The sequence below is a fragment of the Panicum virgatum genome, chromosome 4K (assembly GCF_016808335.1).
Source record: "Panicum virgatum strain AP13 chromosome 4K, P.virgatum_v5, whole genome shotgun sequence".
Lineage (NCBI taxonomy): Eukaryota > Viridiplantae > Streptophyta > Magnoliopsida > Poales > Poaceae > Panicum > Panicum virgatum.
In genome coordinates, this window is record NC_053139.1 from 28,183,591 (window position 1) to 28,209,183 (window position 25,593).

The 25,593-nt window shown below is 45.8% G+C and overlaps 1 protein-coding gene across 9 annotated transcripts in view; it reads right to left on the reverse strand.

Moving 5' to 3' along the window:
* Window positions 1–24,882, reverse strand: part of LOC120703602 (protein SWEETIE-like) — a 56,474-nt gene extending 31,592 nt beyond the window's left edge. For 4 of the 9 annotated variants that reach the window (XM_039987726.1, XM_039987733.1, XM_039987731.1 and 1 more), the window contains exons 1-24: window positions 24,600–24,837; window positions 24,026–24,233; window positions 22,242–22,348; window positions 21,205–21,441; window positions 21,018–21,107; window positions 20,857–20,944; window positions 19,963–20,027; window positions 19,406–19,510; window positions 18,821–18,910; window positions 18,666–18,746; window positions 17,752–17,820; window positions 16,537–16,662; window positions 14,914–15,020; window positions 14,172–14,304; window positions 13,979–14,085; window positions 13,700–13,816; window positions 13,455–13,622; window positions 6,244–6,330; window positions 6,061–6,154; window positions 5,548–5,616; window positions 5,328–5,450; window positions 5,170–5,241; window positions 4,982–5,086; window positions 3,713–3,801 (exon numbers count right to left, since the gene is read on the reverse strand). In XM_039987726.1, the coding sequence (XP_039843660.1) occupies window positions 3,713–3,801; window positions 4,982–5,086; window positions 5,170–5,241; window positions 5,328–5,450; window positions 5,548–5,616; window positions 6,061–6,154; window positions 6,244–6,330; window positions 13,455–13,622; window positions 13,700–13,816; window positions 13,979–14,085; window positions 14,172–14,304; window positions 14,914–15,020; window positions 16,537–16,662; window positions 17,752–17,820; window positions 18,666–18,746; window positions 18,821–18,910; window positions 19,406–19,510; window positions 19,963–20,027; window positions 20,857–20,944; window positions 21,018–21,107; window positions 21,205–21,441; window positions 22,242–22,348; window positions 24,026–24,233; window positions 24,600–24,764 (2,702 nt within the window). In that variant the 5' untranslated portion in view covers window positions 24,765–24,837. Of the gene's footprint in view, window positions 1–3,712; window positions 3,802–4,981; window positions 5,087–5,169; window positions 5,242–5,327; window positions 5,451–5,547; window positions 5,617–6,060; window positions 6,155–6,243; window positions 6,331–13,454; window positions 13,623–13,699; window positions 13,817–13,978; window positions 14,086–14,171; window positions 14,305–14,913; window positions 15,021–16,536; window positions 16,663–17,751; window positions 17,821–18,665; window positions 18,747–18,820; window positions 18,911–19,405; window positions 19,511–19,962; window positions 20,028–20,856; window positions 20,945–21,017; window positions 21,108–21,204; window positions 21,442–22,241; window positions 22,349–24,025; window positions 24,234–24,599 lie in introns of all 9 variants that reach the window. The other 5 variants (XM_039987732.1, XM_039987730.1, XM_039987728.1 and 2 more) reach the window with 3 other exon arrangements.
* Between the last annotated feature and the right edge of the window lie 711 nt (window positions 24,883–25,593).

Genomic DNA, 25,593 nt, shown 5'->3' on the forward strand with positions numbered 1-25,593 from the left:
TACGGCCCGGCCCAGTGGGCGACGGAACCCGGCCCATGAAGGTTACGGACCGGCCCAGGGTCAAGGTGCCGCCAGTACAAGCCCGGAAGCCGGCTTTCGGGGGTTTTCTCGGCCGGGGTCAACTGGCCTCTTCTTAATTGAAAGCCGTGGGGGCGGTCTTTCCCCCGCCGGTTGAGTTTTTTTTTTGAAAACCACATTGCAAACCATCTTGATGGTCAAATTTGTCTAGTTTTAACAGTTGGGTTGGGTGGTCACTGCAGATTTGGAGTTGGATGTGATAGTTGGATGGCTAAAAATGGACTTTACTCCAAAAGTAACGGCACATAAGATTTTGAGTTACTTCATATTTGTTAGAGTATATTTGGTAGTTTAGATATTGTATCCGGACTGCCATACATATCCGGTGGGGTTGCCTTGCAACCCAAGTCTTGTACTCTTATATATACCGGCCGAGGCCTCAAGCTAATACAATCCATCCATTACACCAATTCTATCACTTCTACATGGTATCACGAGTTTAGGGTTTGAGATCCTGGGCAACCTTCCGCTGCCCTAACCCTAGCGCCGCCGGCGCCCCTCTCGCGCCGCTGCCTTCCCCCTGTTTCCCACGGCGCCCCTCCAGGGCGCCCCCTCACCGGCCTTCTAGCGCGCCCCCGGGGAGGTCGCCCATGACCTCCGCCGGGGGCAGCGCCCTTCATCACGGCGGATCGAGTTAATCCGCCGCCCATAGAGTGTCAAGCAGTAGCGGATCGGCGTACCTCGCCACCCGCATGGAATCCGCCGACGATCCGATCCGCGCTGCCGTGGTGGCAGTCGCAGTCTCCCGGCAGCGCCCGTGACCCACCTTGTGCTGCCGTGGTGGCAGCAGTGGCTCCGCGTGGCGCCTTCAACTCGTCGTCGACGAATTCCGTGCAGCACCTCCGCTCCGACCAGCCGCCTTCACGCCAGGCTTCCCGTCTGGATCCCGCGTCGGCTGCACCGTCCACCCGGCGGCCTCCTCTGCAGCGCCCATGCGGCTCTGTCCCGCGCGCCTCACGCGGGCTCCCTCCGCCGCCGGTCGCGCCTCTACCTTGGCAGCTTCCTCCGCATCTCGGGGGGATCCGTCGTCGCCGGCCAGGACGTGCGCCACGCTCCGGATCCGCTGCCATCCCTGGCGGGGATCCTCCATCGCCTCCGGCTACCTGCCGTCGCCGGGAGGGACGCGCGCCACCCGCCCTCATCGCCGTCGCCTGGCCACCTCTTTCTCACCCTCTGTTTCTCTCTCTCGCCCCGTGGCTATGGTCCGTCGTTGACCATATGAGCAGGGAGAGGATAAGAGTGGGGAGGAGGCCTGTGCTATGCGCACCCAGAGGCTCTACGCGAAGATTTGCTGCTGCAGATTTATTTTTGGTTAGTTTCTCTGATTTTTACTCGATCACTGATCGAGATTGAGTCGCCCACCGCCCGTCGACCTTGCGCCTCTACTTCGACATCGGCGTCGACTTCACCGGCCTCTTCTTCGTCTTCGACATGCGACATGGTGACATGGACGATGCCCTAGGGGACGCTCATCTGCACTGCCCTCCTCGCCGCTTCGTTCGCACGTCGACCTTCGCCGGCTCGTCGTCGCCTTCACCGATCGGGACGCCTTCACCGACTTCGCCCACCGTCGTCTCGCCTCACGCTACTCGGTCTGATCAGCCGATGTGCGTGATCCACCCGGCTCCCGTGACGTCCGTCCTCGTACTGCGCGCCTCTTCCCCGAGTATGGAGGGCTGCCGTTGCTTCGCCTCTTCAGGCAGCCGCGGCGCCACCCGTGGTCTTCCTTGTCGTTGCATCTTCACCGCCACCGACTACGTCCTCGACTTCATCCACGCCGGCCACTTCGACCGCATCTTCGACATCGTCTACGACTACGTCAGTGCGCGCCTTGCGCGCACATGGTCGCGCGCACATGGTCTTCACCGAGCTGTTCGAGTTCTTCGTCGCCTTCTTCGAGCTCCGCCGCCGCGTCCTCCGGATCATCAGGCCTTGCGCCAGATCGTCCGGGGTTACCTCGTCGCTTCGTCCAGCACCACCTCGTCGCCATCGTCGCCGTCCACTTCTACCCCTTCGTCTACTCCAGCAACTGCGGGCTGCATCGGCATCTTCTTCCTCGCCGTTCTTCTGTGCCTGCAACCATCGTGGAGGCCTTCTCTGCTGGTCCCTCGGCGACGGCGTCTGGTTGTGCATCCTCCCTTGCACGTCCGGTATTGGCAACACCGGTGCGTGCCCATCGTCCCCGATGCGTTCCCGAGCCTGGCAAGCTCGGGCATGTGTCGCCCGATGGCCTGACTGCATCGACTTTGGCATCGCTCCCTCTACGACTGCCTCGACGCGTCGCCATCTTCGTCTACGGCGTCTTCTCCATTACGCCACCACCATGGCGCCTCCTCGTGCGCCCGCGGCTTCATGTGCGGCTACCTCGTCTTCGGCAACTTCGACAGCTCTACGTCGACCACGGCTACTCTACGCACGGCATCTTCGACCATGGCTCCTTCAGCTCGCCTATCTCGACATCGGCACAAAGGGCTACCATCCGCATGAGTTTCTCGTCGATTCTCTCCTGTCGCAGCATCCGCATTGCGCCGACGCTACAACTGCGGGGGATGTCAGTCCGTCGGTTCCTACCTTCGGCTTCTCCTCCAGTCACACCGTCTGCAGTGCTCCCGCTGTGACTGCGGGGGGATGTTAGAGTATATTTGGTAGTTTAGATATTGTATCCAGACTGCCATACATATCCGGTGGGGTTGCCTTGCAACCCAAGTCTTGTACTCCTATATATACCGGCCGAGGCCTCAAGCTAATACAATCCATCCATTACACCAATTCTATCACTTCTACAATATTGAAATCGAATATGGCTAAGAAGATAATAGATTGATTATGGTGAGGCAAAGCTTGTGTACATATATAGGCAAGGAACGCTTAGGGTTTGGTTTGTAGAAGTAATACCAATCAGGAGTTCCTTGCCTAATCCAAGACCATCTACTATCCCCAGGAGGGGAGGCACACGGCCAGGGAGGCCGGCGCAGCTACAGCCCACGGCCAGAGGCCGGCCCATAAACACACACGCTATGTCGCTAACACATATATCAAGAGGCCCAGTTTGGAAAGAAAATAAGAAACTTGGGACAAATTTCATCAAGTATGTTAAAACAAAACTAAACCTGCGGAGGGTACGATGGCCCCCGGGCACTTGCTAAGAGAAGACCTCTCACGCAGGTCGAGAAAACCCCCGAACTCTTGCCCCACCCTTACACAGGTGTGTCGTAACCCGTACCATTGCCCGTGTGAGAGTGGGCCGGTGGGCCGGGATCACTTTCCATGTGCTTTGGCGTGTAGGAAAACGAGGGGATTTTTTAACCTCAGCCTGAAATTCACTCCCACCGGGAGTCGAACCCGGGACCTGAGGAGTGCTACTGAGGCCACCTAACTAGTCCGGTTAGGCACCGGTTTGCAAGTATGTTAAAAATACTCAGATCCATTTCCAAGAAAGTAAATTAGTTGTGAGGACAGGTCAATAGTCAATAGGACATAATGGACAAAGTCAACAATGGAAAATGATGAATGATGGGTTATCAAAGACAATGGACACATTTACACCTGCAGCCCATGGAGATTATTAACTGTTATTTCAGGGAGGTTCAAAATTAACACAACGAAGAGATCTCTTGAGACACCAACAACTTACCTTCGATGGATGCAACCGAGCGAAAATGCAACTGAAGCTGTATAGCTCAGATCTGTTGCAGTTATCAGTTCTCCAAGAAGAGAGCGAGCCTAGCAAATGAAAAATTACTTCCATCACTAGCAAGAAGAGTCTGAGAAGCCTATCAGGGAAGAAAAATAAATGTACCATCCGCTCCAGATGAGCCATGAGAAACACAAATTTATTTTATTACTATTGATAATAAACGAGTGTGTGAATTACATAAGACAAACATAAAAGATTTGTACATACTTAACAAAATTGAGATGACAAATAAAAGAATTTGGTGCTAGAAATCTGGATGGCAGTCTCAAGAATTTCTACTCTACACAGAACAAGGTTCTAAAATACGCTAGACGCTAGGCGAACGCTTGCCTATGGTTTAGAGTTTTTTGTGATTAAACGTAGATTGAACATGATTAAACGTGTGTTCTGATTAAACGACACTGTGATTAAATGCAACGCTTGGCCGCCGTTCAGCGTTTAATCAAGATTAAACGACGTTTAAAAACGTTTTTTAGAACACTGACACAGAACATGATAGAACAACAGAATGGCACTTTTGAGAATCTCCACTCTGTACAACGCACAAGCACTGGTATAAAAACACACATGCTACAACAATTTAAATTTTGAAATTTCTTTTAATTGTTGTGCATTTTTAAAGGCCAAAGTTTTAAGCACCGAACAACAACAGATCTTTAATCGAAGAAAGAACCAGAACTTAATCCAGTCTAGTTTCTATGTTAGATTATCCCTACATATGGACCGCTTTGGGCCAGATTGAACTGGCCAGATGCATGTAAAGCTGGTTAAAAGCCGGCATCATCCAACCAGAGGCAAGTGCACATAAGCTGGATATCACACTGGGCCAAAAAGCTCTGACAGGTAGGGGCACATGGAAGTCAAACATGCAACCTCATGCTCAAGTGTCTTGAGCAACTTCTGCACATCATATCAGACCTAGAATCTTTTAAGTATTGCTACAAACTAATAGAACATTGGACATTCTGGTCTATCCTTTGAAACAGTGGTCCAAATAGTAAATTGGCAATTGGAGAGGGAAACAGGCAAATAGGATATGATTTTTATGGAACTTTCCTTAGAATAAAATGGAAAAATCAAAATTCTACAGAGAGTGTAAAAGATTAATATTTTGTATCATATTAGAGAGGTAGATATGTAAGGAAATTAAATATTGACACCAAAAATCTTTTACAACAAATATAAAAAGATAATAAAGTGACAAACCATCCTTGCAGTGAAGATATCATTCCCAACTCGTGCTAATAAACCGAGGCCCTCACATGCTGCTCGCCGCTGTGCTGTAGAAATTTCAGTCTCTCCTAAAATGGCCTGAAGCAGCTATGATGTTAAATTTGAAAACAAAAAAGGAGAGAAATTTGAAATTACAAGTTGAATATTGTGTATCACATTACCTTGAATATGGACTGGATCATACTTAATATATCGATTGGCAATGATTGGGCACCACGTAAAGTGAGGAATTCCTGGAGCATAGCATGTACAATATTGGAAACTAAGGAAATAGATGATACTGTATGATGGCAGAATATATAATAAATATGATAAATACCTTTAACCCTGACAGTATAGCAACACATGTATTTGTAACGAGACAAGTGAACCATGGGTACTTCTTCCCAGACTTTAGGCACTGGTCAAGATAGTTCAAAAGCCCTATCTTGACAGTGTTTTCCTGCCAGTGGATGTGTTAACATAAAAATAGAGAACCATCCAGCAAGGGGAAAATCTTCTAAGAGGAATGTGAGTGGATCCAAGAATTAAGATTGCACCTGACATGCAAAGATGGAACCATAACAGAGAAGCATCTCGTTGACAAGCATTTTGCGAACTGATTCTGGCTTCATATAAGAAAAAGAACCATATATTATTCAAAATCAGCACCTGACTATTGAAAGTCACATGGATAAGTGGTCAACTACAAGAAGCATAATAACTATAGACTATACTAAATGCCACAATTAATCAAATTCCTAGTTACATCATTAAGATTGTGTAAGTTAGAATAATGGCATCTCTATGGGAATGATAAATATCCCTAGGGCTCGCTTGCCATCCTCGGAGAGGATGCTGTTTTCTAACCACCACACTTCTTTGGGATATTACAAGGCTAATACTGTTCTTTTTTCAGAATGGTAGTGTACTACCATTTTGCATATCTGAAGGTGGTTTGGTGTGCAATTTTCTTAAACAGAAAAGGTAAACTGACTGGAACCAGTTCGCGCTAGTTCAGAATTGGCCTGGGGTAAGGGTACCATTTCTCAGCCTACATATAAGACAGCAACCTGAGGAAAGTTGCTGATTTCATCATCCCACACGCATGGTAGAAACCCATCAAAACCACCATCAAAGGCACGTAATTCATCCTCAAACGAATCCCTGTTAGCCAAAAAGTCCATCAAGATTCAAAAATGCAAAACAACACAGATTTTTCTAGACGATAATACAAACCAAAACTCAAGAAATACCTTCCAGGTATCCATGGGCCCAGCGAAGCATCTCTCTTATCCAACATAAACTTCAAGCATGAGCTTTCTTCCCAACCAGAAGGATCACTAGTTCCATCAACCATAATGTATTAATGTTATACACGGAACAAAGGCACGTAATACAACATTCCAGAATGGGGTGAGGAAGTTAATAGTAACTGAAGTGTTTTTGAAAAGATTAAGTCATGCAAGCAAGCTCCAATGTTATGCATTAAAACAGGAAAAGGACAACAAAAGAGACAATCATGAAGAGATGTCCATCATGCCAAGACTTCATTGAACTATGTTCAGATCGAAAGTGCATCTAAATATCTAAGTAACTGAAATTTTCAGAACTCAACCTAACTCAATGCAAAAAAATTTCCTAGCACGCTAATCTCAAACTTCTTAGGAGAATGAGGCAAAACTGGATCACAAGACCCTTGAAGCATTAAAAATAGGGAAAATTGGTCCTGTACCATTGAAAGATCGCCACACCCGTAGAATACCACTGAAAGATGACCGCCCCGTAAATAACCACTGAAAGGTGCAACCGTTACCCGAAACTAGCATTCTGTTAGAAATTTTCACGGAAAACTTTGATTTGGCTTGTTTCAGCCCAAAAACACGAATATGAAATGACCCTTCTACCCTTGTCTGATGAAAAAAAAGCAAGCGCCTCCCCAACCCTCGCGACACAGCGCCGCCCCCCATCATCACGACACAGCGCCGCTCCTCCTGCCCCCCTGCTAGCGTCGCCGCCCCTCCCAACGGCGGGAGCCCCCTAGACCGAGCGCCGCCGCTCCTCCGGCCCTCCCGCCAGCGCCACCGTCCCTCCCATCGGCTGGAGCCCCCTGGATCGAGCGCCGCCGCTCCTCCGGGCCCCCTGCAAGCATCGCCGTCCCTCCCACCAGCGGGAGCCCCCTGGATCGAGCGCCGCCGCTCCTTCGACCCCCCCCCCCTGCAAGCGTCGCCGCTCCTCCGGCCCCTCGTGCCGGCGCCGCCGCCCTTCGCTCCGGTGGGAGCCCCCTGGTCCGAGCGGCTCCCAGGGTCGCGGGCCACCAGGCGGGCATCCCTTGGCCGGCCCTCTAGGCGCAGGGCGGCGAGGTGCCTTGGCCGGCCCTCTAGGCGCAGGCCGCCGGGTAAGGGTCTAGGGTATTTTTTGAAAGAGATGTAATTTGTGTGGAATAATTGCTTGATTAATTGGGAGATACACAGGTTACATATATAGGGCTGAGAATAGCTTGGGGCTAAAGGAAACCCCGAAACCAAATCTACTCAGAACTCTAACTAACCATATCTCTAGTTTGGGGCTAAAGGAAACCCCGAAACCAAATCTACTCAGGACTCTAACTAACCATATCTCCCTAACCAAACACAGGGCCGGCCGGCTTATACATGCCTAGCGCAGGACCCACACACAAGTATATACAGAATCTGTCTAACACACCCCCGCAGTCAAATCGTCGAGTGACCGAACATTAAGACTGAACCTAAACTCCGTGAAGACGGATGAAGGCAACCCCTTGGTGAAGATGTCGGCGAACTGAGATGTCATCGGGACATGAAGAACACGCACATCACCAAGTGCAACACGCTCCCGAACGAAATGAAGATCGATCTCCACATGTTTGGTGCGATGATGCTGAACGGGATTGGAGGACATATAGACAGCACTGATGTTGTCGCAGTACACCAAGGTTGTCTTGCGCAAAGGAGTGTGTAGCTCAGACATGAGTTGGCGTAACCAGGTGGCTTCAGCAACTGCATTAGTGACAGCTCGATACTCAGCCTCTGCACTGGAGCGAGAAACAGTGTTCTGACGCTTGGACGACCAAGAGATCAGATTATCACCAAGGAAAACCGCATAGCCTGAGGTAGACTTGCGTGTATCTGGACAGACAGCCCAATCAGCATCAGAGTAGACCACCAAATCTGACTGAGAAGAGGGGCGCAGGAACAAACCCATATGTAATGTGCCACGGACGTAACGCAGAATGCGCTTCAGAGCAGTGAGATGAGGCTCCCGGGGATCATGCATGTGAAGACAGACTTGCTGAACTGCATAAGAGATATCTGGCCTGGTGAAAGTAAGATACTGGAGGGCACCAGCAAGACTGCGAAAATCGGTGGGATCTGAAACAGGAGCACCATCAGCTGACAACTTGGGATTCAGGTCTACAGGAGTCGCACAGGGCTTGCAATCTGCCATGCCAGCCCGCTCAAGGATCTTAATCATGTACTGGCGTTGAGATAGAAAGAGATCTGAACCCACTCGTTGAACCTGCATGCCAAGGAACTGATGAAGGGCACCAAGGTCCTTCAGTGAGAATTCCTGTTGGAGAGAGGTGATGGTGCGCCTCAGAAGATCAGCGGAGGAAGCCGTCAAGACAATATCAACATACAGCAAAAGATAGACCACATCTTCGCCACGATGGTAGATGAACAAAGAAGTGTCTGACTTAGCTTCGACAAAACCAAGTTGCAGAAGATGTGAAGCAAACCGGCTGTACCATGCACGAGGTGCCTGCTTAAGACCATAAAGTGAGCGATTAAGCCGGCACACATAATCTGGATGTGCGGAGTCCTCGAATCCAGAAGGCTGAGCGCAATAGACCGTCTCAGACAGATTGCTTTGCAAGAAAGCATTGTTGACATCAAGCTGATGAACAGGCTAGGAGCGTGACAGAGCCAGAGATAGAACCGTCCGAACTGTAGCAGGCTTGACCACCGGACTGAAGGTTTCAGCAAAATCAATTCCAAGACGCTGAGTGAATCCACGAAGTACCCAACGAGCTTTATAGCGCTCAAAAAATCCATCAGTCTTGAATTTATGTTTGAAAATCCACTTGCCGGTGACAACATTACACTGAGATGGTCGAGTAAGAAGATCCCATGTATTATTAGACAGGAGGGCAGAGTACTCAGCTTCCATTGCAGCACGCCAATTGGGATCAGCGAGGGCGGCACGATACGTCCGAGGAATCGGCGATAAGGGCGCCGCATGATACAGAGCCGGCAGGCGAATACCACGCTTGGCCCTAGTGACCATGGCATGCTGGTTGGTCACAGGGTTGACTCGGACGGCGCCACGAGGGAGGGGAGCAGCAGGTGTAGCCGTGACGGGCGCTGGAGCAGCAGGCTGAACCGCGGGGCGCCGGGAGTACACCAAGCCAAAGCGTCCCAGTGGCTGTGCAGCATCAGGACCACTGGGGGAGGATGAAGCCATGGGTGGCGATGGTGCCGCGCATGGCGCAGCTGAAGTCGGTGCTGAAGTCGGTGAAGAAGCTGCGCATGGCGCAGCAGAGGGCGTCGTGGCCGCGCGTGGCGCAGTAGGGGGGTCGAGGCCGCGCGTGGCGCAGCAAAGGGCGTCGAGGCCGCGCGTGGCACAGCGGGAGACGTCGGGGCCGCGCGTGGCGCAGCTGGTGCAGGGACCGCAGGTGGCGTAGGAGGTACATCGCTGGGAAGGGTAGCAACCATGCGGGGCTGCATGTTGCTTACGGTAGTACCTGCAGGCAACAAATACGGTGATGGTGGAAAAGGAACAACCACCGGATTAGTGAACTCGTCCAAAAAATCGAAATCCGCACGTGAGGGAGGGAGATGGTTCCGCAAAGGGAAAGGAAGTCTCCTCAAAAATCACATGGCGAGAGATGATGATCCGATTAGTATGACGGTCAAGACAGAGATAGCCCTTGTGGTGAGGAGAATAGCCAAGGAATACACACAAGGCGGAACGAGGAGCGAGTTTATTTGTGGCGGTGGCAGAAAGGTTAGGGTAGCACTTACACCGAAAGACGCGCAGGTGGTCATATGACGGTGGTGTCCCAAAGAGGGAGAGATGTGGAGTAGAAAAATCGAGCGTCTTGGTGGGTAGAATATTCAGGAGATATGTAGCAGTGTTAAGTGCGGCAGCCCAAAACCTGGGGGGGATGCTAGCCTGAAACAGAAGGGAGCGAACGACATTATTAATGGAACGAATAATGCGTTCAGCCTTACCATTCTGTGGTGAAGTATGGGGGCAGGACATGCGCAGACGAACGCCATTGGCGAGGAAGAAGATGCGCGAGTTGGAGTTATCAAATTCCCTGCCATTGTCACACTGAAGGCCCTGCACACTGGTGTTAAATTGTGTGCGCACATAGGAAAAGAAATCAGACAAGGTTGAGAAGGTGTCAAACTTAAGGCGGAGAGGAAAGGTCCATAAATAGTGAGAAAAATCATCAAGAATAACGAGGTAATATTTATGACCCGAGACGCTAGCAACTGGCAAGGTCCAGAGATCACAATGTATTAACTCAAAGGGGCGCGAGGCACGGGATGATGACATATGAAAGGGAAGACGAACATGACGACCAAGTTGACACGCGTGACAAATAGAGTTGCTAGCACTTTTATTACAACGAATGGCGGAAGAGTGTGCTAATCTAGACAAAACTTCATGACCAGGGTGCCCGAGACGCTGATGCCAAAGCGAGGAGGTGCTAGATGCTAGGAGGGCGGATGCCGGAAGCTGCAACGGATAGAGAGGTCCGGAGCTGTTACATCTGACGATCTCGTTCCGAGTGGGAAGATCCTTCACAGAGCAACCAAAGGGGTCAAATTCCACAGTGCAGTTATTGTCGATAGTGAATTGACGAACGGAAATAAGATTCTTAATAAGGTTAGGAGAAACCAAAACTTTATTAAGATGGAGGTTATGTGGAAGGACAGTACTGCCGGTGGAGACCACGGGAAGGAGATTCCTATTGCCAACAATGATAGATGAAGGAGAGTGACTAGAAGGAATAGTGGAGGTCGAGAGTATACCAGCATCGGAAGCCATATGAGTGGTAGCACCGGTATCAAAATACCAATCTTGTTGCGGCGGCTGTTGGAGCGACATGGTCTGGAATTGGGCCGCTAGGGCCTGCTGATCCCAGCCCGGAGACAGAGGCGCAGCAGGGGAGGGAACACCCCACTGGCCAGCCCATTGGCCAGGTGGGCCGGCGACGTAGGTCTGGTGTTGAGCTGGAGGAGCGGCCCGCGGAGGCATCGGGGCCCGTGGACCCGGCCACATGTAGATCGCGCCGGTCCACGGGTTGTAGAAGTTGGTGCCGGTCGGTGGAGCCGTCGCAGGGGAGGAGGAGCCGTAGCCAGATGTGTTGCCGGAGGCGCCGCCAGCGGAGAAACCCCCGCCGCCGCCGCCGCCTTTGTTGAAGCGCTTGCCGCCGCGCTTGCCGCGCTGGAAGCCGCCGCCCCCGGAGTTGGACGCCGACTGCTGTGGCGTCTTCGGGGCGGAGTCCTGCTGCTGGGGTGGTCGAGGCGGCCCGGGGTGGGTGGCTTGGATCCGCCAAAGCCGCCGATGCTGGAGCCGGAGAGAGCGGTGAGGGCAGCGGCGGGGGCAGTTTTGGCCATGGTCAGCTCCTCGAGACGAAGGTCGACGCGCACCTGGAGGAAGGAAGGGAGCGGGGTGCTGCGGCGAAGATGAAGACCAAGGGCACTGAAGCGCTCATTGAGCCCACGGATGATGTTGAGGACGAGCGTCTCCTCGGAGATCGGTTGGCCGAGGTCCCGAAGATCTTCCGCCATGCGTTTGAAGCAGCGGCAGTAGTCGACGACGGAGAGATCGCCTTGGGAAAAGGCCCGGAACTCTTGGTCGGCGTAGAGAGCTCGGGTGGTACGGTTCCCAAGGAATTGGGACTCGATGGCGAGCCAGATCGCACGAGCGGAGGCGCCGCGCTCGGAGACAGAGTCGGCGAGATCGTCGGAGATGGCGCCGAGCAGCCAGGTGCGGACGACACAATTCATCCGCACCGAGGAAGGAGAAGCAGGGGCGACGGCGTCGGAGAGAACATGGCGTTCCAGCGAGTACTTTCCGAGGACGTCAAGGAAGGACTCCTTCCAGCGGTCGTAGAAGGTGGAGTTGACATCCAGGAGCAGCGGGACGAGAGTCCGGATGTTCTGGACAGAGACAGCTTGCGCATGGAGATTGAGGAGGACGACGGCCTCCTGTTGGAGAAGAGCGGCCTCGAGGTCGATGTCGTCTTCGCCATGGTGGAAGGCGTCGGCGTCATCTTCCTTGGAGGGCGCAGCCACGGCACGTTCGGCAGCAGCGCGCTCCTGCGCGGCACGGAGACGAGCGGCGGCGGCATCGAGATCGGCCTGAGCGGAGGCGGCCTCCCGCTCAGCTTCCTCGGCGCGGGCCAGAGCAGCGTCGACGTCGGCGGCAGGCTTGGGCATCATCGTCGCCAGAAGTCATGGCGCTAGGCCGGGCGGGCGCGCAAAGTGCAACGCCGGCGGGCAGCGCAGAGGCGCGCTAGGAGCAGCGCCGGTGAGGTGGGGCGCGCGTGCAGCGGCGCCAGCAGCAGAAGGAGAAAACCTAGTCTCGTGATACCATGAAAGAGATGTAATTTGTGTGGAATAATTGCTTGATTAATTGGGAGATACACAGGTTACATATATAGGGCTGAGAATAGCTTGGGGCTAAAGGAAACCCCGAAACCAAATCTACTCAGAACTCTAACTAACCATATCTCTAGCTTGGGGCTAAAGGAAACCCCGAAACCAAATCTACTCAGGACTCTAACTAACCATATCTCCCTAACCAAACACAGGGCCGGCCGGCTTATACATGCCTAGCGCAGGACCCACACACAAGTATATATAGAATCTGTCTAACATTTTTGTCCTGGTTAACAGAGATGCTGCGCATTGTTCTCAAGGCGATAAGGCGGACGCCTAGCAAGGTGGGGCAGCTGGACGCCTAGGCGAGCAAGGCGGGCGCCTAAGCGAGCAAGGCGGGCGCCTAAGCGAGCAAGGCGCAAATCGGTGGACGGCGCATGGACGCCTAAGCGTCGCCTAGACGACGCCTAGGCGACGCCTTGAGAACAGGGATGCTGTGGAAAGATGACAGAATGGTACTTTCAGTTCAATTTCCAACTTTCAGTGGTATTTTACGGGGCGGTCATCTTTCAGTGGTATTTTACGGGTGTGGTGATCTTTCGATGGTACAGGACCAATTTTCCCTTAAAAATACATTGTCATTAAAGGTCTAAATATCTAAGTTTGTTGATTCAAAAACCTGCTATCTGTTTTTTTAATGTGAAACATGATCCATTAACCTGCTGATCTGAGATTATTCACTATATTTAATAATTTCAGCACGCCAATGCATAATAATTTGTCAACTCAAATCTAAAGACAACAACACAATCAAAGAAGTCTCCAACCTGAACGGACTTGAGCATAGCTGAAGCATCTGCTGATGCTCGGATTTATACACCACTGGATTGGAAAGGGACTGATATGCCATCAATGTTCTAGTTGCGAATAGGTCCAGTGCAGACTTTACATCGGGCACTTGTTTTGATTTCAACGAAGATATGAGGGATAGAGCTCTGAATGATATAGGTTCAGACATAAGCATCAAGAAGATAAAACCGGAACAGAAATTCACCAGTAAATAATTACGCACCCACCAAGGTAGGCCAGTACAGGATTAAGAAAGATTCCTCCATCGACAGTTGTGACAATTGGATAAACAAAACTTCTTATGAAGGCAGTAAGCGCCTCGATTGCGACTGACAGAACCCTTCATGGGATATACTAAAAAGTTAGAAACTACCATCAATTCAAAGAAAATTAAAATGGTTTGAATGAGCCTAGTATGGCATCCAAGATAAAGAAAAAAGATATTGCTCATAAAAACACGCAATGTTGCAAATGCAATCCATCCACAGTCGATGAAACTCACCGCAGTTCTGATGCCCAATCCTGTATATGACGAAGGTACGATTCAGGATTTCCAGTAAAAGGACCAGCCCATAGCAAAAGAACATCAAAGACCTGGTCTTCCAGCTCCTGCATGCGGGGCCATATATAATAGAAAGAGTCATCGCTATTAAATATGTACCTGTTTTACATACATTACAAAGTATCTCTAATACCTCTTTTGGCATGGATCCTAGAAGAGAGGCTAAAAGCAACCACCCAGCTTCACGCTCTGCAATAGCAGCCACTGGATTTCGACTGAAACCATTCAGCATTTTTTTGGACAATTCAAGTACCGATTTGGGCAGCCTGCATGATATTCAACATGTAATGGCAGAAATACATTTGTCAAATCATTAAGAGGTAGTTGAAGCATATTTATATCTCAGAACAAGGAATTGTTCCATCTTCTGTTTCAAAAGAATGCTAGGCTGAGAGCACAGCCTCACCTAGCACTAGGCATTCTTTCACTTTGAGTGGTCTAGGGGGCTGATCTAACTACAAATGGGGGACAAATTGGAGATGTAGATGAACTATGGTCATGCAACTCATGGATACATGACAATATCTTGTTTCAGTATGTCATATTTCCTCTATTTAGCATGGGACTGAAAAGGTACTACAGCCTAGGAATGTCTAGGCACTATGCAGAGGCTGACTGCTTGCCTAGCTCCTAGTACTTTCTGAAACATCAGTTCCATTAAAAGAAGAAGAATTCAGTGAACAACAAAATCAATTTTTTTTCAGATTAGATTAAAGCCACATTTCTTTGAATGTCATATTTCTTTGAATTTCACGAAGTCCAGATATATGCTTCCAAGATGTCATCATATTAGATTAAAGCCACATTCAGACTGCGAATGTTTAAAATTTATAATCAAGGATAAACAAAGCATGGTGAAATATACTGAGCTGAACCTCGCAGGATAACCAAGAAGCAACTTCGGCGAGATCGCAACAAGAGCAGCTAGCACAGTAGCCTGTCCGTGTAGTGAATCGAGCTCAACGTTCAAATTCTTGCCCTGCTATAACCAAATTTATCAGCAGAGTAAAGGTCAAAGCAAAACTGCATCATGACAAAACTATGGCAAATACAGCAAGATGGAACAAATAATTCATAGGAAAGATTAACCAAAAGCCAACGACAATTCAGCAAATAAGGACTGAACAATATGTTATATAGTATTGAGTTGCTTGCAACCAATTCAACCCAAAAGCTTAAGCTGATGGGGAGAGGTGGGCAATTCACTTATATTCCAACACTCCCCCTCACGTGGAGGTTCCCTCAGACCTCATACGTGGAATAGAAGCGAGCAACAATTATTTTATTTAATTGCACTAACCAGGATCGAACTCGAGACCTCTGGCTTTGATACCATATTGAGTTGCATGCACCAACCAATTCAACCCAAAAGCTTAAGCTGATGGGGAGAGGTGGGCAATTCACTTATATTCCAACATATAGCTAGTGCCAATTCATCCACATTGCCAATGAACATTTACAATGACCTCTGAGGGAGTAACTTGAGCAAGATAACAGTACAAGATCCGCTCTATCACTTCCGCATGTACTGCACACACAGCTTTTTCACACAGATATGCAGGAGAGCTGCATACCATTGCATTATAGGAAGAAAAATAAAAATAAAAATATAAGGGTTGTTCAAATCCACTTGCCACCACTACTGTACACAGTTTCAGTCTTCTGCTGTATGGACAGTTTCAGTCTCCTTCGAGGACTGGTGGGATCAGGTGAGCAGGAGGGTGGCTGACCAAGCAAAAAAGGGCCTAAATTCAGTTGTAATCTTGGTGGCTAGGTCTCTCTGGAATCACAGGAATCGTTGTGTTTTTTATGGTCTGCAACCTATTCTGAATGGGCTTCTCTCTACCATTAGAGATGAACTGCATTTGTGGAATTGGCTGGGGCCCGAGGAATTACTCATCTCCTCGCCCTGCAGCCTAACCATTAGCCTGATAGGTCTCCTTGGTCATGGGTTGAATTCTTTAAAAGGGTACTATAGTGTGGGAGAGGTTTTTTTGGTTTTTTCCCCCATGAAAAAAAAACTTTGTACTTGATACGCAGCTCTCCTGCGTGTTCGAGAAAAAAACATTGTGCACCAATTTCTACTATTTGGGAGACAACCAAACATTGTGAAGCTGCATAAGAGATGCAGTTACTAGGAGTTTGAACTTGTTCTAACTTCAACTGCAAGGTGTTTCTGGCATCAGAAGAGAAGCATAGGCTAGGCCGAGAGGAACCATGTCCCCTCTTTCAAATTTCTCAATAAAGCAAATAATGCTATGGAAAGAAAAGGAATGTTTCTTTTCATTTTGCCCCCTCTGTAATAAGCACAGCCACTGACTGGAAGTGATTAACTTCAGCCATTTTAAGATCAATTGTTACTTTAATAAATTCTGCAAAATATAGCAAACCATGTTGCACTCTCAATATATCCACTAATACAAGCTTTAACACAGCAAAGGTTAAACCTAAGTATAGCACTAGCCAGGCTATGTCGCTGTTGGGAAGTAACACAATACCTTATCAAATGATACAGTCTCTCTAAGAGCACGCAATGTTGTAACACCATATGAAACTAAACCACCTACACATGTAGGATCAACCTCTGCTAAAGCACGCAATGTTAAAGCAGCCTCCACGCGGACCTATACAAGGTTAAAAGAAGATATCAAGGTCAATCAACATCTTCATACAACACAGAACGAGAAAAAATTGATAGCATGATTAAGAAAAAGAATGTAGCATGGAGAAAATTTCATGTTATCCTTTCAGGAAATGAAATACTCCCTCCGTTTTTATTTACATATCCGCATTAGGTTTGTCTTGAGTCGAACTTGGTTATCTTTGACCAACTCTATAGAAAAATAGAGCAATAACTATAGTAACCAATATATGCACTGTCAACATATATTTCATGGTGAATTCAATGAAACAATTTTTTTATTGTAAATGTTATTATTTTTTCTATAAATTTGGTCAAAGTTAGCCAAATTTAATTTAGGACAAACCTAATGCAACATGTAAATAAAAACAGAGGGAGTACACAACAAGAACAGCCCAGATGCATCAACATCAGGCTGCACCAATGCATCCAACATTCAAGTCATTAACATGAAATGAATGCAACAGAAAATAATGAAAGACAAAGTAGCATTCCGTTTGCCTCAGCATCCACTAAGATTAGATGCACAGAAAGTGTTTCTCTGTAGGAACTGGTAAACAAAAGATATCATTAAATGAGCTTTAAGAAATTAATGTAAACTTTTTATCTAAAGGTTGCAAAACCATGGGTTCTCATTGAAGGGAACAGGGGCTAGTAGTACAGAATTATTTGTATAATCTTCTCATCATCACCGGTTTACCATTTGAAAAAATAAAATATATTCAAGATAGATTACAGTATGGCAATTAATCAAGTTTTTTTCCAGAAACTACTCCATTTTGTATAGTTGACAGTTTTCACAAAACAGTTAGTATGCAAATACTTGTTAAGGCACCCCAAAATCCCACATCAGTGAAAAATCACTGCCTTGGTATGTGTGCAAGGGTCACTTTGTCAATCAAACAAAAAACAAGGGAAATAAATGGTTAAGCCTACCCATGCGAGTTGAAAAGGCACAATTCAACAGTGTGTGCATATAAATATCATGATTAATTAGTCCAATATGGTATGTATTTGTGAACAATACAATGGTTCAACAGAAAGTGTTACAGAGATTGTGTGCACAACATACATGAGCCGAAGAATGAGAAAGCGCTGCAACAACTGTGTTATCAAGAACATCCTTGAATTCAGCTGGAACCTGCAGGATAGCACATGCCATATATTCATAGCATTAGTGAAAAAGTTAACCAGAAAGAATTCGAACATTTTCCAGAGTGCACATAAAACATAAAGGTGTCCTAAATTTGACTGGAAATGCACCAAGTATACTATAGTAATTGTCAGGAGGCGCAACTAGCCATGCCATGCCACACCCATCTTAGAGATAACCCAACTAATCTTGAATGGAAACATAAGTTAGAAATAGCAGGGGTTCTCGAACAAAGGGTTCCTGAAGGAATTCTGCAGAAGGTGAATCATATAAAAAATTCTTCCTATGGTGTCAGTCAGATTCCAAATACGAGCTCAAACCACATGTTGGAGTTCTTTTGTTAACTCCAACGCAACTTTACTTTTCCTCTCCAATTATCTTCACTCATGAAATTTTCCTTCAACATTCCGATAGTACATTCAATGATTCAAACACGCCCTGCACTTTTCAGTTCCTGTGAGCATGCACTATGCATGACAAATTGGCACCAGATACTTGTCCTAATCCAAAGAGGCCCGAAGATGGATCAGAGATAGATCTAAGATTTTTTTAGATAGATCTATAAATCGTTACTCAAAGAAGTGAAGCAATATATTTGAAAGAAAACAAGAATTTATATCCTCTCTCCCTCCCTCCCACTCAAAACCCACCACATCCATACTGTCACGCCCCACCCCCCAACACACATGCAACCACCCATGATGTACAGTTACCCATTGTGTTCCTTACACAAGGGACATAACAGTAATTGCTCAAGTTCATCCTAATGGAGGTTGCAATAAACAGGGCAAGGAAAACATCAAATACAGTAATACAGTTATAACTGCAAATACCTCACCCAGGCTTCTCAACAGGTACGACAAAATCCGTAATGTTGCCACTCTCATTGGAGCTGTGTAGTTTGAAGACTCCAGCTGTACCAAAATTGCATCATATCAAGTCGTAGACTCAAATATTTTTTACAGTTTATGACTAGAAGGATGCCTACCTTTCTTCCAAGAAATACCAAAACTTCACGTTGCGTTGGCTCAGTCATCTGATCCGCAACACCAACTCGGAGAACATACAGAACACATGCCTGGCAGTTACATAATGAGCAATCAGAACCCTCAAATTTGGGAAAATGGTATGCATATGACCACTGTGTCCGAACCCGTAACCCTCAAATTTGGGGAAAGGGAAATGGTACATATACAACCAATGCGTCCAACCCCATGTATTGAGCCACATGAGCTGCTGATGAGACCTGCAACCAGTGGGTTCGGTGCGGGCTTACGCGGGTCGTACAAAGTTCAAACCCATCGTATGCATAGCACAATTCTTAGATTTAATATTTTATATTATCATCGTGCAATAAAATTCCTTCCTGGTGTCTAATATATTTTCTCCTCAGCAAACAAAATTTTCTAATCCAATACTAGAACTAGAAGCATTAAACTGCTATTTCCACAACTATCTTCTACTGATGAAAACTGTTCACTCTGGTGACATGCACAATCAGTTCGAACTAAATAATAGGATACCAGTAACCAGTTCATGGATCAAGAAACCATAGGTCAACAAAAGAGGATACCAGTGCATGTGGATCAGGAGAATCATTCCCTTGGAGAATTTCCATCACTTGTATGGCATAGTTTTGAAGTTCACTATCTGGGGTGCCATACTTCATATGAATCATCTGTAACCATTGTAAAAAAAAGGAGCAAAATGAAATTTCAATACATCATAAAAGTAAATCAAACTGACCAATCTAGTCCAATATTGAACTACGAGAATTTATACAGTGATCAAAAGCAACACTTGAAGTTAGAGGGCTCTTTCAGAGACACATGTGATGGGCAAGTATTGCGTGGTGTAATACAATTCCTTCAGTCTTATCATATAAAATGTGTAAAGGTTAAATGAAAATAAAAAAACAATACAGTGTTATATTGTCATATCTTCTGTGCATTCATGATAACTAACTAGTAAGGTATTATTTTACTTTTGTTTGCATAATATTGTATACAATCAAATAGCTCTCTGTTGTGCTCTTCTAGCACAAACTGTGCCATGGTATTAATTACCTATCATTTGCTATTATTATCTTTCATACTTTCTAGTTTAGCTCTATTTCTAAATAAAAATTACCTGTAGAAAGAACACCCATGACAAAGCCAAACCAATCCGGAGATTTTTTGCATTAGCCCCATTTGCTGCAATTTAAAATTAAGAAATACTAGGCTCAGCGCACATAAGAATGGACATTTGTCAGATATCAAAGCTATCTTGACAATGAATGAATAATCCCTAAACAAAAGTTTGCAATATTATTCAAAGGGTACCATAACATAAACTCTAAACATTACAGAACACAAAGAAGAACAAGAAAAGAAGGCCCATCCAATCTTCTCTAGGCTGATGTAATCCTTCTACTTTCTTGCTTGAGAATGGAGATTACATTAGCCATTTTGTATAAGAGGAACACTGCTAACAAATTAAGGTAGAATCAATCTAAATAATAAGCTATTAAGCAACAGATAAGACATAAATAACTAACTGATATCGTAACAAATTTCTATCATACAACAAATTGTCAACATTGTGTCCAACAAATAAGCCTTCTAAGAACCACTCCAACCAGAGTTAGCCTAAGCACCAGGAAGATTCCAATCAAATAGACCACAGGATCATGTCTCAAAACTGGTAGTAACTGAGAATATAAGCTATAACGACCTTTAAAACACTGTATTTGTCGGAATTAAATTTTGGTTATACTAGTTGAACCACTGATGGTTTCAGTTGCTAGAGATTATCTTAATTAGAACAGCAAGGAAAGTACAGATACGAAGGTGCATGGAAAAGTTTAAAAGAAAAAGACATAAAAGCATGGAATTTCTCATTTCTCTGTTTCCTGAACACAAGGAATTAATTTAAATTTCATTTAAGAATGATAATCAAAATGTAAACATTTCTTTTCATGGAACTAATTCATACAATTAGATTTATTTGATCATTCACAAGTAGGATAGAATTTTGTTTCACCTTTGACAAATGGAACAATCAAATGCTTCTGTACACCATCTTCAAATTTCTTCGCCGAAGCAGTTTGCTTTTTCCATCCTTTCTTCACCTATCAAATACACTCATATCTAAATCATAAAAAGAAAACAGTTAAAAAGGTGAAAAAGTATTAGGCTATATACCTGGGCATCTGGGTTCACTGAAAGAGCAAGTATGGCACCAAGTGCTTCTGCAAATGAATCTCTAACTGACGATACAGTATCTTCCAAACCCTGTGACAAAAACATCAATAAAAGGAACTAATTCAGCATATGGTTTTGAGCAAGCTGAGTTGCACTACCCATGAGACATAAGGGAAATAAACAATACCTTGACACAATAAGACATTGAATTATCAAATTCAGCCATCCCCAACCCAGGCCCCCCGATATTAGCAAATGCCTTCAAGCAGCGTGCTGCCGCTACTCTGACAATGAACGATTTATCACTTACACCTCCTCGCATGATGATACGGAAAGCCTCCTGATAAGCTGCAGCACCACCACCACCACCAGAGCCTTCCAATGCATTTTCAAGCAAGAGAAGAGCATCTTGTCTCACAAAGTCCTGACATTTTTGTTGAGCACTGTCAGAATTTCTTTTTACTAGTAGAAAGTGAATAGGACCCATGAGTCCATGACATGATCATCAAAATGGAGAATGCTGGACAACACAAGCAATAGTTCAAGAGCATCAGAGTTTCTTAAAGATTAGAAAGAAAGCAAGGTCCGGTGCGGTGCGGTCTGCATCTTTCGGTTCCCTATCAACGTAGGGTGATGCTTGGAGGTTCTCGGCTACTTCGGCTACTACACGTGTGGATGTTTGGGTGGGTGCCACGAGCTTCCGTTCTGCTGCTATTGCCTGAACAAGCAGAGTTGCGTTGGAGACGAGTTGTGCGGCTTGTGTCGATGTCCCAATCCAACCAGCCTGAGTTGTTGAGTACAGTTGAGTTTGGCGCGCGTTGATGCTCCAATCCAACCCGCCAGTGTTGTTTTTGTGGTTTTCTTTTTTCTTTTTGTTGCCTGGTTATGGCCTCCTAGGGACATAACCTTGTATTTTTTTTTTCTGCTATATCAATAGAAACGCACTCGTCGAGTGTTGTTCGTTCAAAAAAAAGCAACGTTCTTAGAGATTAGAAAGCAAGCAATGAATAAGGAATCAACAGGTAATCTATTCCAGCAATTTCTCATCTTATTTCTAGATATTCGAATACAAAAAATTCATATATCTAAAAATGATGTATTGCAAAATAACTTTTGGAAAAATGCAGATAAAGAACAAAGAATTGTGAACAGTTAGATTTTCTAAAGAAGCCATAAGAATGAGGAAGTATAGAACAGTGACGGAATTGCAGGGAAGCATACAACCTCATGATACTTCATAAGTTTGGCTACAATGCTTGATGTCTCAATTAGCCCTGCAGTAATCTTGCGCCCAAATAAACGATAAATTTCTCCCAGGCATTGTGCTGCACCTGTTCGGAAATTATTGGTTTCTATTAAATTATAAAAACAGAAAAAATAATAAAAATGAATAAGTTGATCACGAGATAATATACAGCACTATAGCCTGGTCTCAACAAGAGATTGAGACATCAGCATCTCATTGCACAAGACATGTAAGAAGAAAATGTGTTACTGCATCATGCCAGTTCTGCTTCAGCAGATAAGACCAAAACCTCTCTGGTAATCTTAAAGGTTGTTTGTATGATCAGTTTATTGCAATTTTAAAGAACAAATTTTTTAGGAGCTTTTATATGTTAGCAAAACTGATTTTGGTTTGCTGCACTTGGCAAGGGATTGTGACTATAAAATACTTACCTGCCCCATCCTTGGTTTAGTCCAGGGTTTGGCAAAACCTTATCATAAGACAAAGGGAATTGAATCCAGCATTCCAGCTATGCTTAGGGCTCTCATGTACATAACAAAACTCGACGCCAATACTGAATACCCTCAAGCCTTGGCAGCTAAAAACAATCAACTGGACACTCTTTCTGTGTTCACAAATTTGGTCCATTTTAACCATTCTTAATCTTTCATTCTAACCAAAGCGAGTTGAAAGGAACAGAAGCACACCTCTGCCTTTCAGTTTGTCCATGCCTTATTTCAAGGAAGGATTATGGACTTGCTATAATGGAACTTATAGAGTTATATCCCCCTGAACAACTCAGGACATCCTCTGATCTCCACTGCTGAAGTTAGGCCCAGAGAATGAAGGGCCAAAGGGTACAACAAATTCATGCATATTTGTGCATTTATGACTGAAGTTTGAAACTTTGAGCCTATCGAGGATAGCTCAACTCCAGGATATATATATATATATATATATATATATATATATATATATATATATATATATATATATATATATATATATATATATATATGATAGAGAGAATAATTGTTGTATTCCTCCAACCCTAGAAGGGTGGGTATATATAGTACCTACACATGGGCCTCTATACACATGGGCTCAATATACTCCAACAATATATATATATGCATCATCTAAAGGCTCATACAAAGCTTATGCCTGATAAGTGAAGTGTTAGTTTTCCTTTTGTACGAAAGTCGGTTCTTTCCTTGATCATTTCTTTTCGTCCATGATCTTCTCAAACTTTAGCAATAGTCTTACCACAATACCACCCTACTGTGCTACATGTTTCTTTTTGTGCTAATCATGTTTAGAAAGAGAAAAATATGGTGTTTTCAAAAGCAATACCACCTATCGAATTTTTCCTGTACTTCCTTAAATGTCCACTTCTCTGTCCTTTTTTTTTCTCAACTCAGTGAATCAGGGGGAGATTGTGAAGGCTTCAATTGGTGCAGCTTCAGTGGAAAATCAAGCCATGTCTTCGATAGGAAAATTGAGTTAAAACGCTTACAGCTCAGTTAAGTGGCATTTTGGAAATTGTTAACTCACTCTCTGCAAAATCAAATAGAAGGGCTGCAGCAGCTGTAAGCCCGGGTGGTCCATAACTGGCTGGCCACAACACGATGCATTGTAGGAGTGCATTGCTGCATTGTACATGCTCATTTTGCAAGATCTGATTTCACTTTGTCATTAATATGATGCTGAACAAATGAATTTCTAAACAGATGAGTAATGATTCAAACAAGGAATCTAGAAAGACAAAATTGCAATTCCTAACCTGCACATGCCGTGGGCTCTGCTCTTTTCACATCTACCAACCACCCCTGCAAGGTACTCGCCCTTGAGTATACGGATATTGCATCGCCTTTCTCAATTATTCTGCCCATCGCCGATGACGCCAAGCGCCGAACAGGGCGCCGAGCCCCAAGGACGAGCAAGGATTGGAGAGCATCCTCGCATTTCCTTTGCCAAAGCTGTATGGTCTCCTGCGTAGATAGCACACCAAAACACACGATTCAACATCAGCATTATCCAGCTGGTCTTCCATTCAAATCACGATCGGCTGCGTGTGCCATGCATGTTCTTCTGTTGCCCCTTCGACCACAGCTAAACCCAACCACATGAGCAGAGCAAGTTGCTAGAGTGGAGATCACTTTGCTATGCAAGGATATGTGCAAAAATTAGCAGCGAGATAGCAAGCCAATTCAGGCAGATCACGGCAGAGGAACAAGCTAGAGATCCACTGGGAGGGAACCCGCACAAGCGACATCAGCAGACGTACAGGTGCGCGCTTTGCCCCAACGGGAGAGATCTGCGCGCTAGGAAATGAAGTCGGCGGGGGACGGACGGACCTTAGGGGCCTCGTCGATGGCGGAGGAGAGCTCAGAGAGGAGGTCGAAGCAGAGGAGTGCGTCGGGGGGCTTCTGCCTGGCCGAAGCCACCACGGATTCGAGCTGCGCCACCAGCGCGCCGAACCGCGACAGCGGTATGGGCTCCCCGCCGCCGCTCTTCGCCATGGGGTGGGAGCGGGGAGTGCGTGACGGGTGTTTGGGGGGTCGTCTTGTTCAAGCGAGACGAGATCTACGAGCCGCCGGGGCCTGAGGTGTTGCGATTTGGGATCTTGCAAGTGAGGACAAATTTTGATATTTGACGTTAAATTCGTACTATACCTCATTTCTTTTAACCCTCAAATAGTAAATCATTCGTAATATAACTCTCCATCTACAAATTTTTTCGATTCGGAAACTTTTTCTCGGGAGTGCTGCTTGTGGGTTCGGCGGTCCGGGTCGCCGAAACGGATGAAAGGAATGACCCGAGTCCGTTTTCAAAAAAAAACACAGAACCAATTCGAAAATTAATTTAAAAATAATTTGTCGGACAAATTTGCGATATCAAGTTCAATCTTTCATACCAAATTTTTACTCCAACTTTTAATTTTGGATTCAACTTAGAGCATCTCCAAGAGACTCTTTATATTTTTTTTAGAGAAATAGAAAATTTGGTAAAAAAATACTCTCCAACAGACTCTTCAATTGGATATTTAAATATAAACATTCTCTATTTTGGATTTCTCGCTCGCCAAAGATAAAGAACAAGAATGACTCTCTAGATCATGCACAAGACATAGATAAGCTATTAAAAAACATAAAGATGCAGAAAATGATTTTTACTCAAATGACTCTCTAAATGATGATTTAGAGAGTAGATTTTAGAAATACTCTTGTACATGCTCTTACTTATTAATTCTACGAAACCAACGTATAAGCAAATTATGCGTATATATACAAAATGTCTGTAACATCATCCTAAAATTTAATGTTCACCACACGGACACGACGTGTAAAT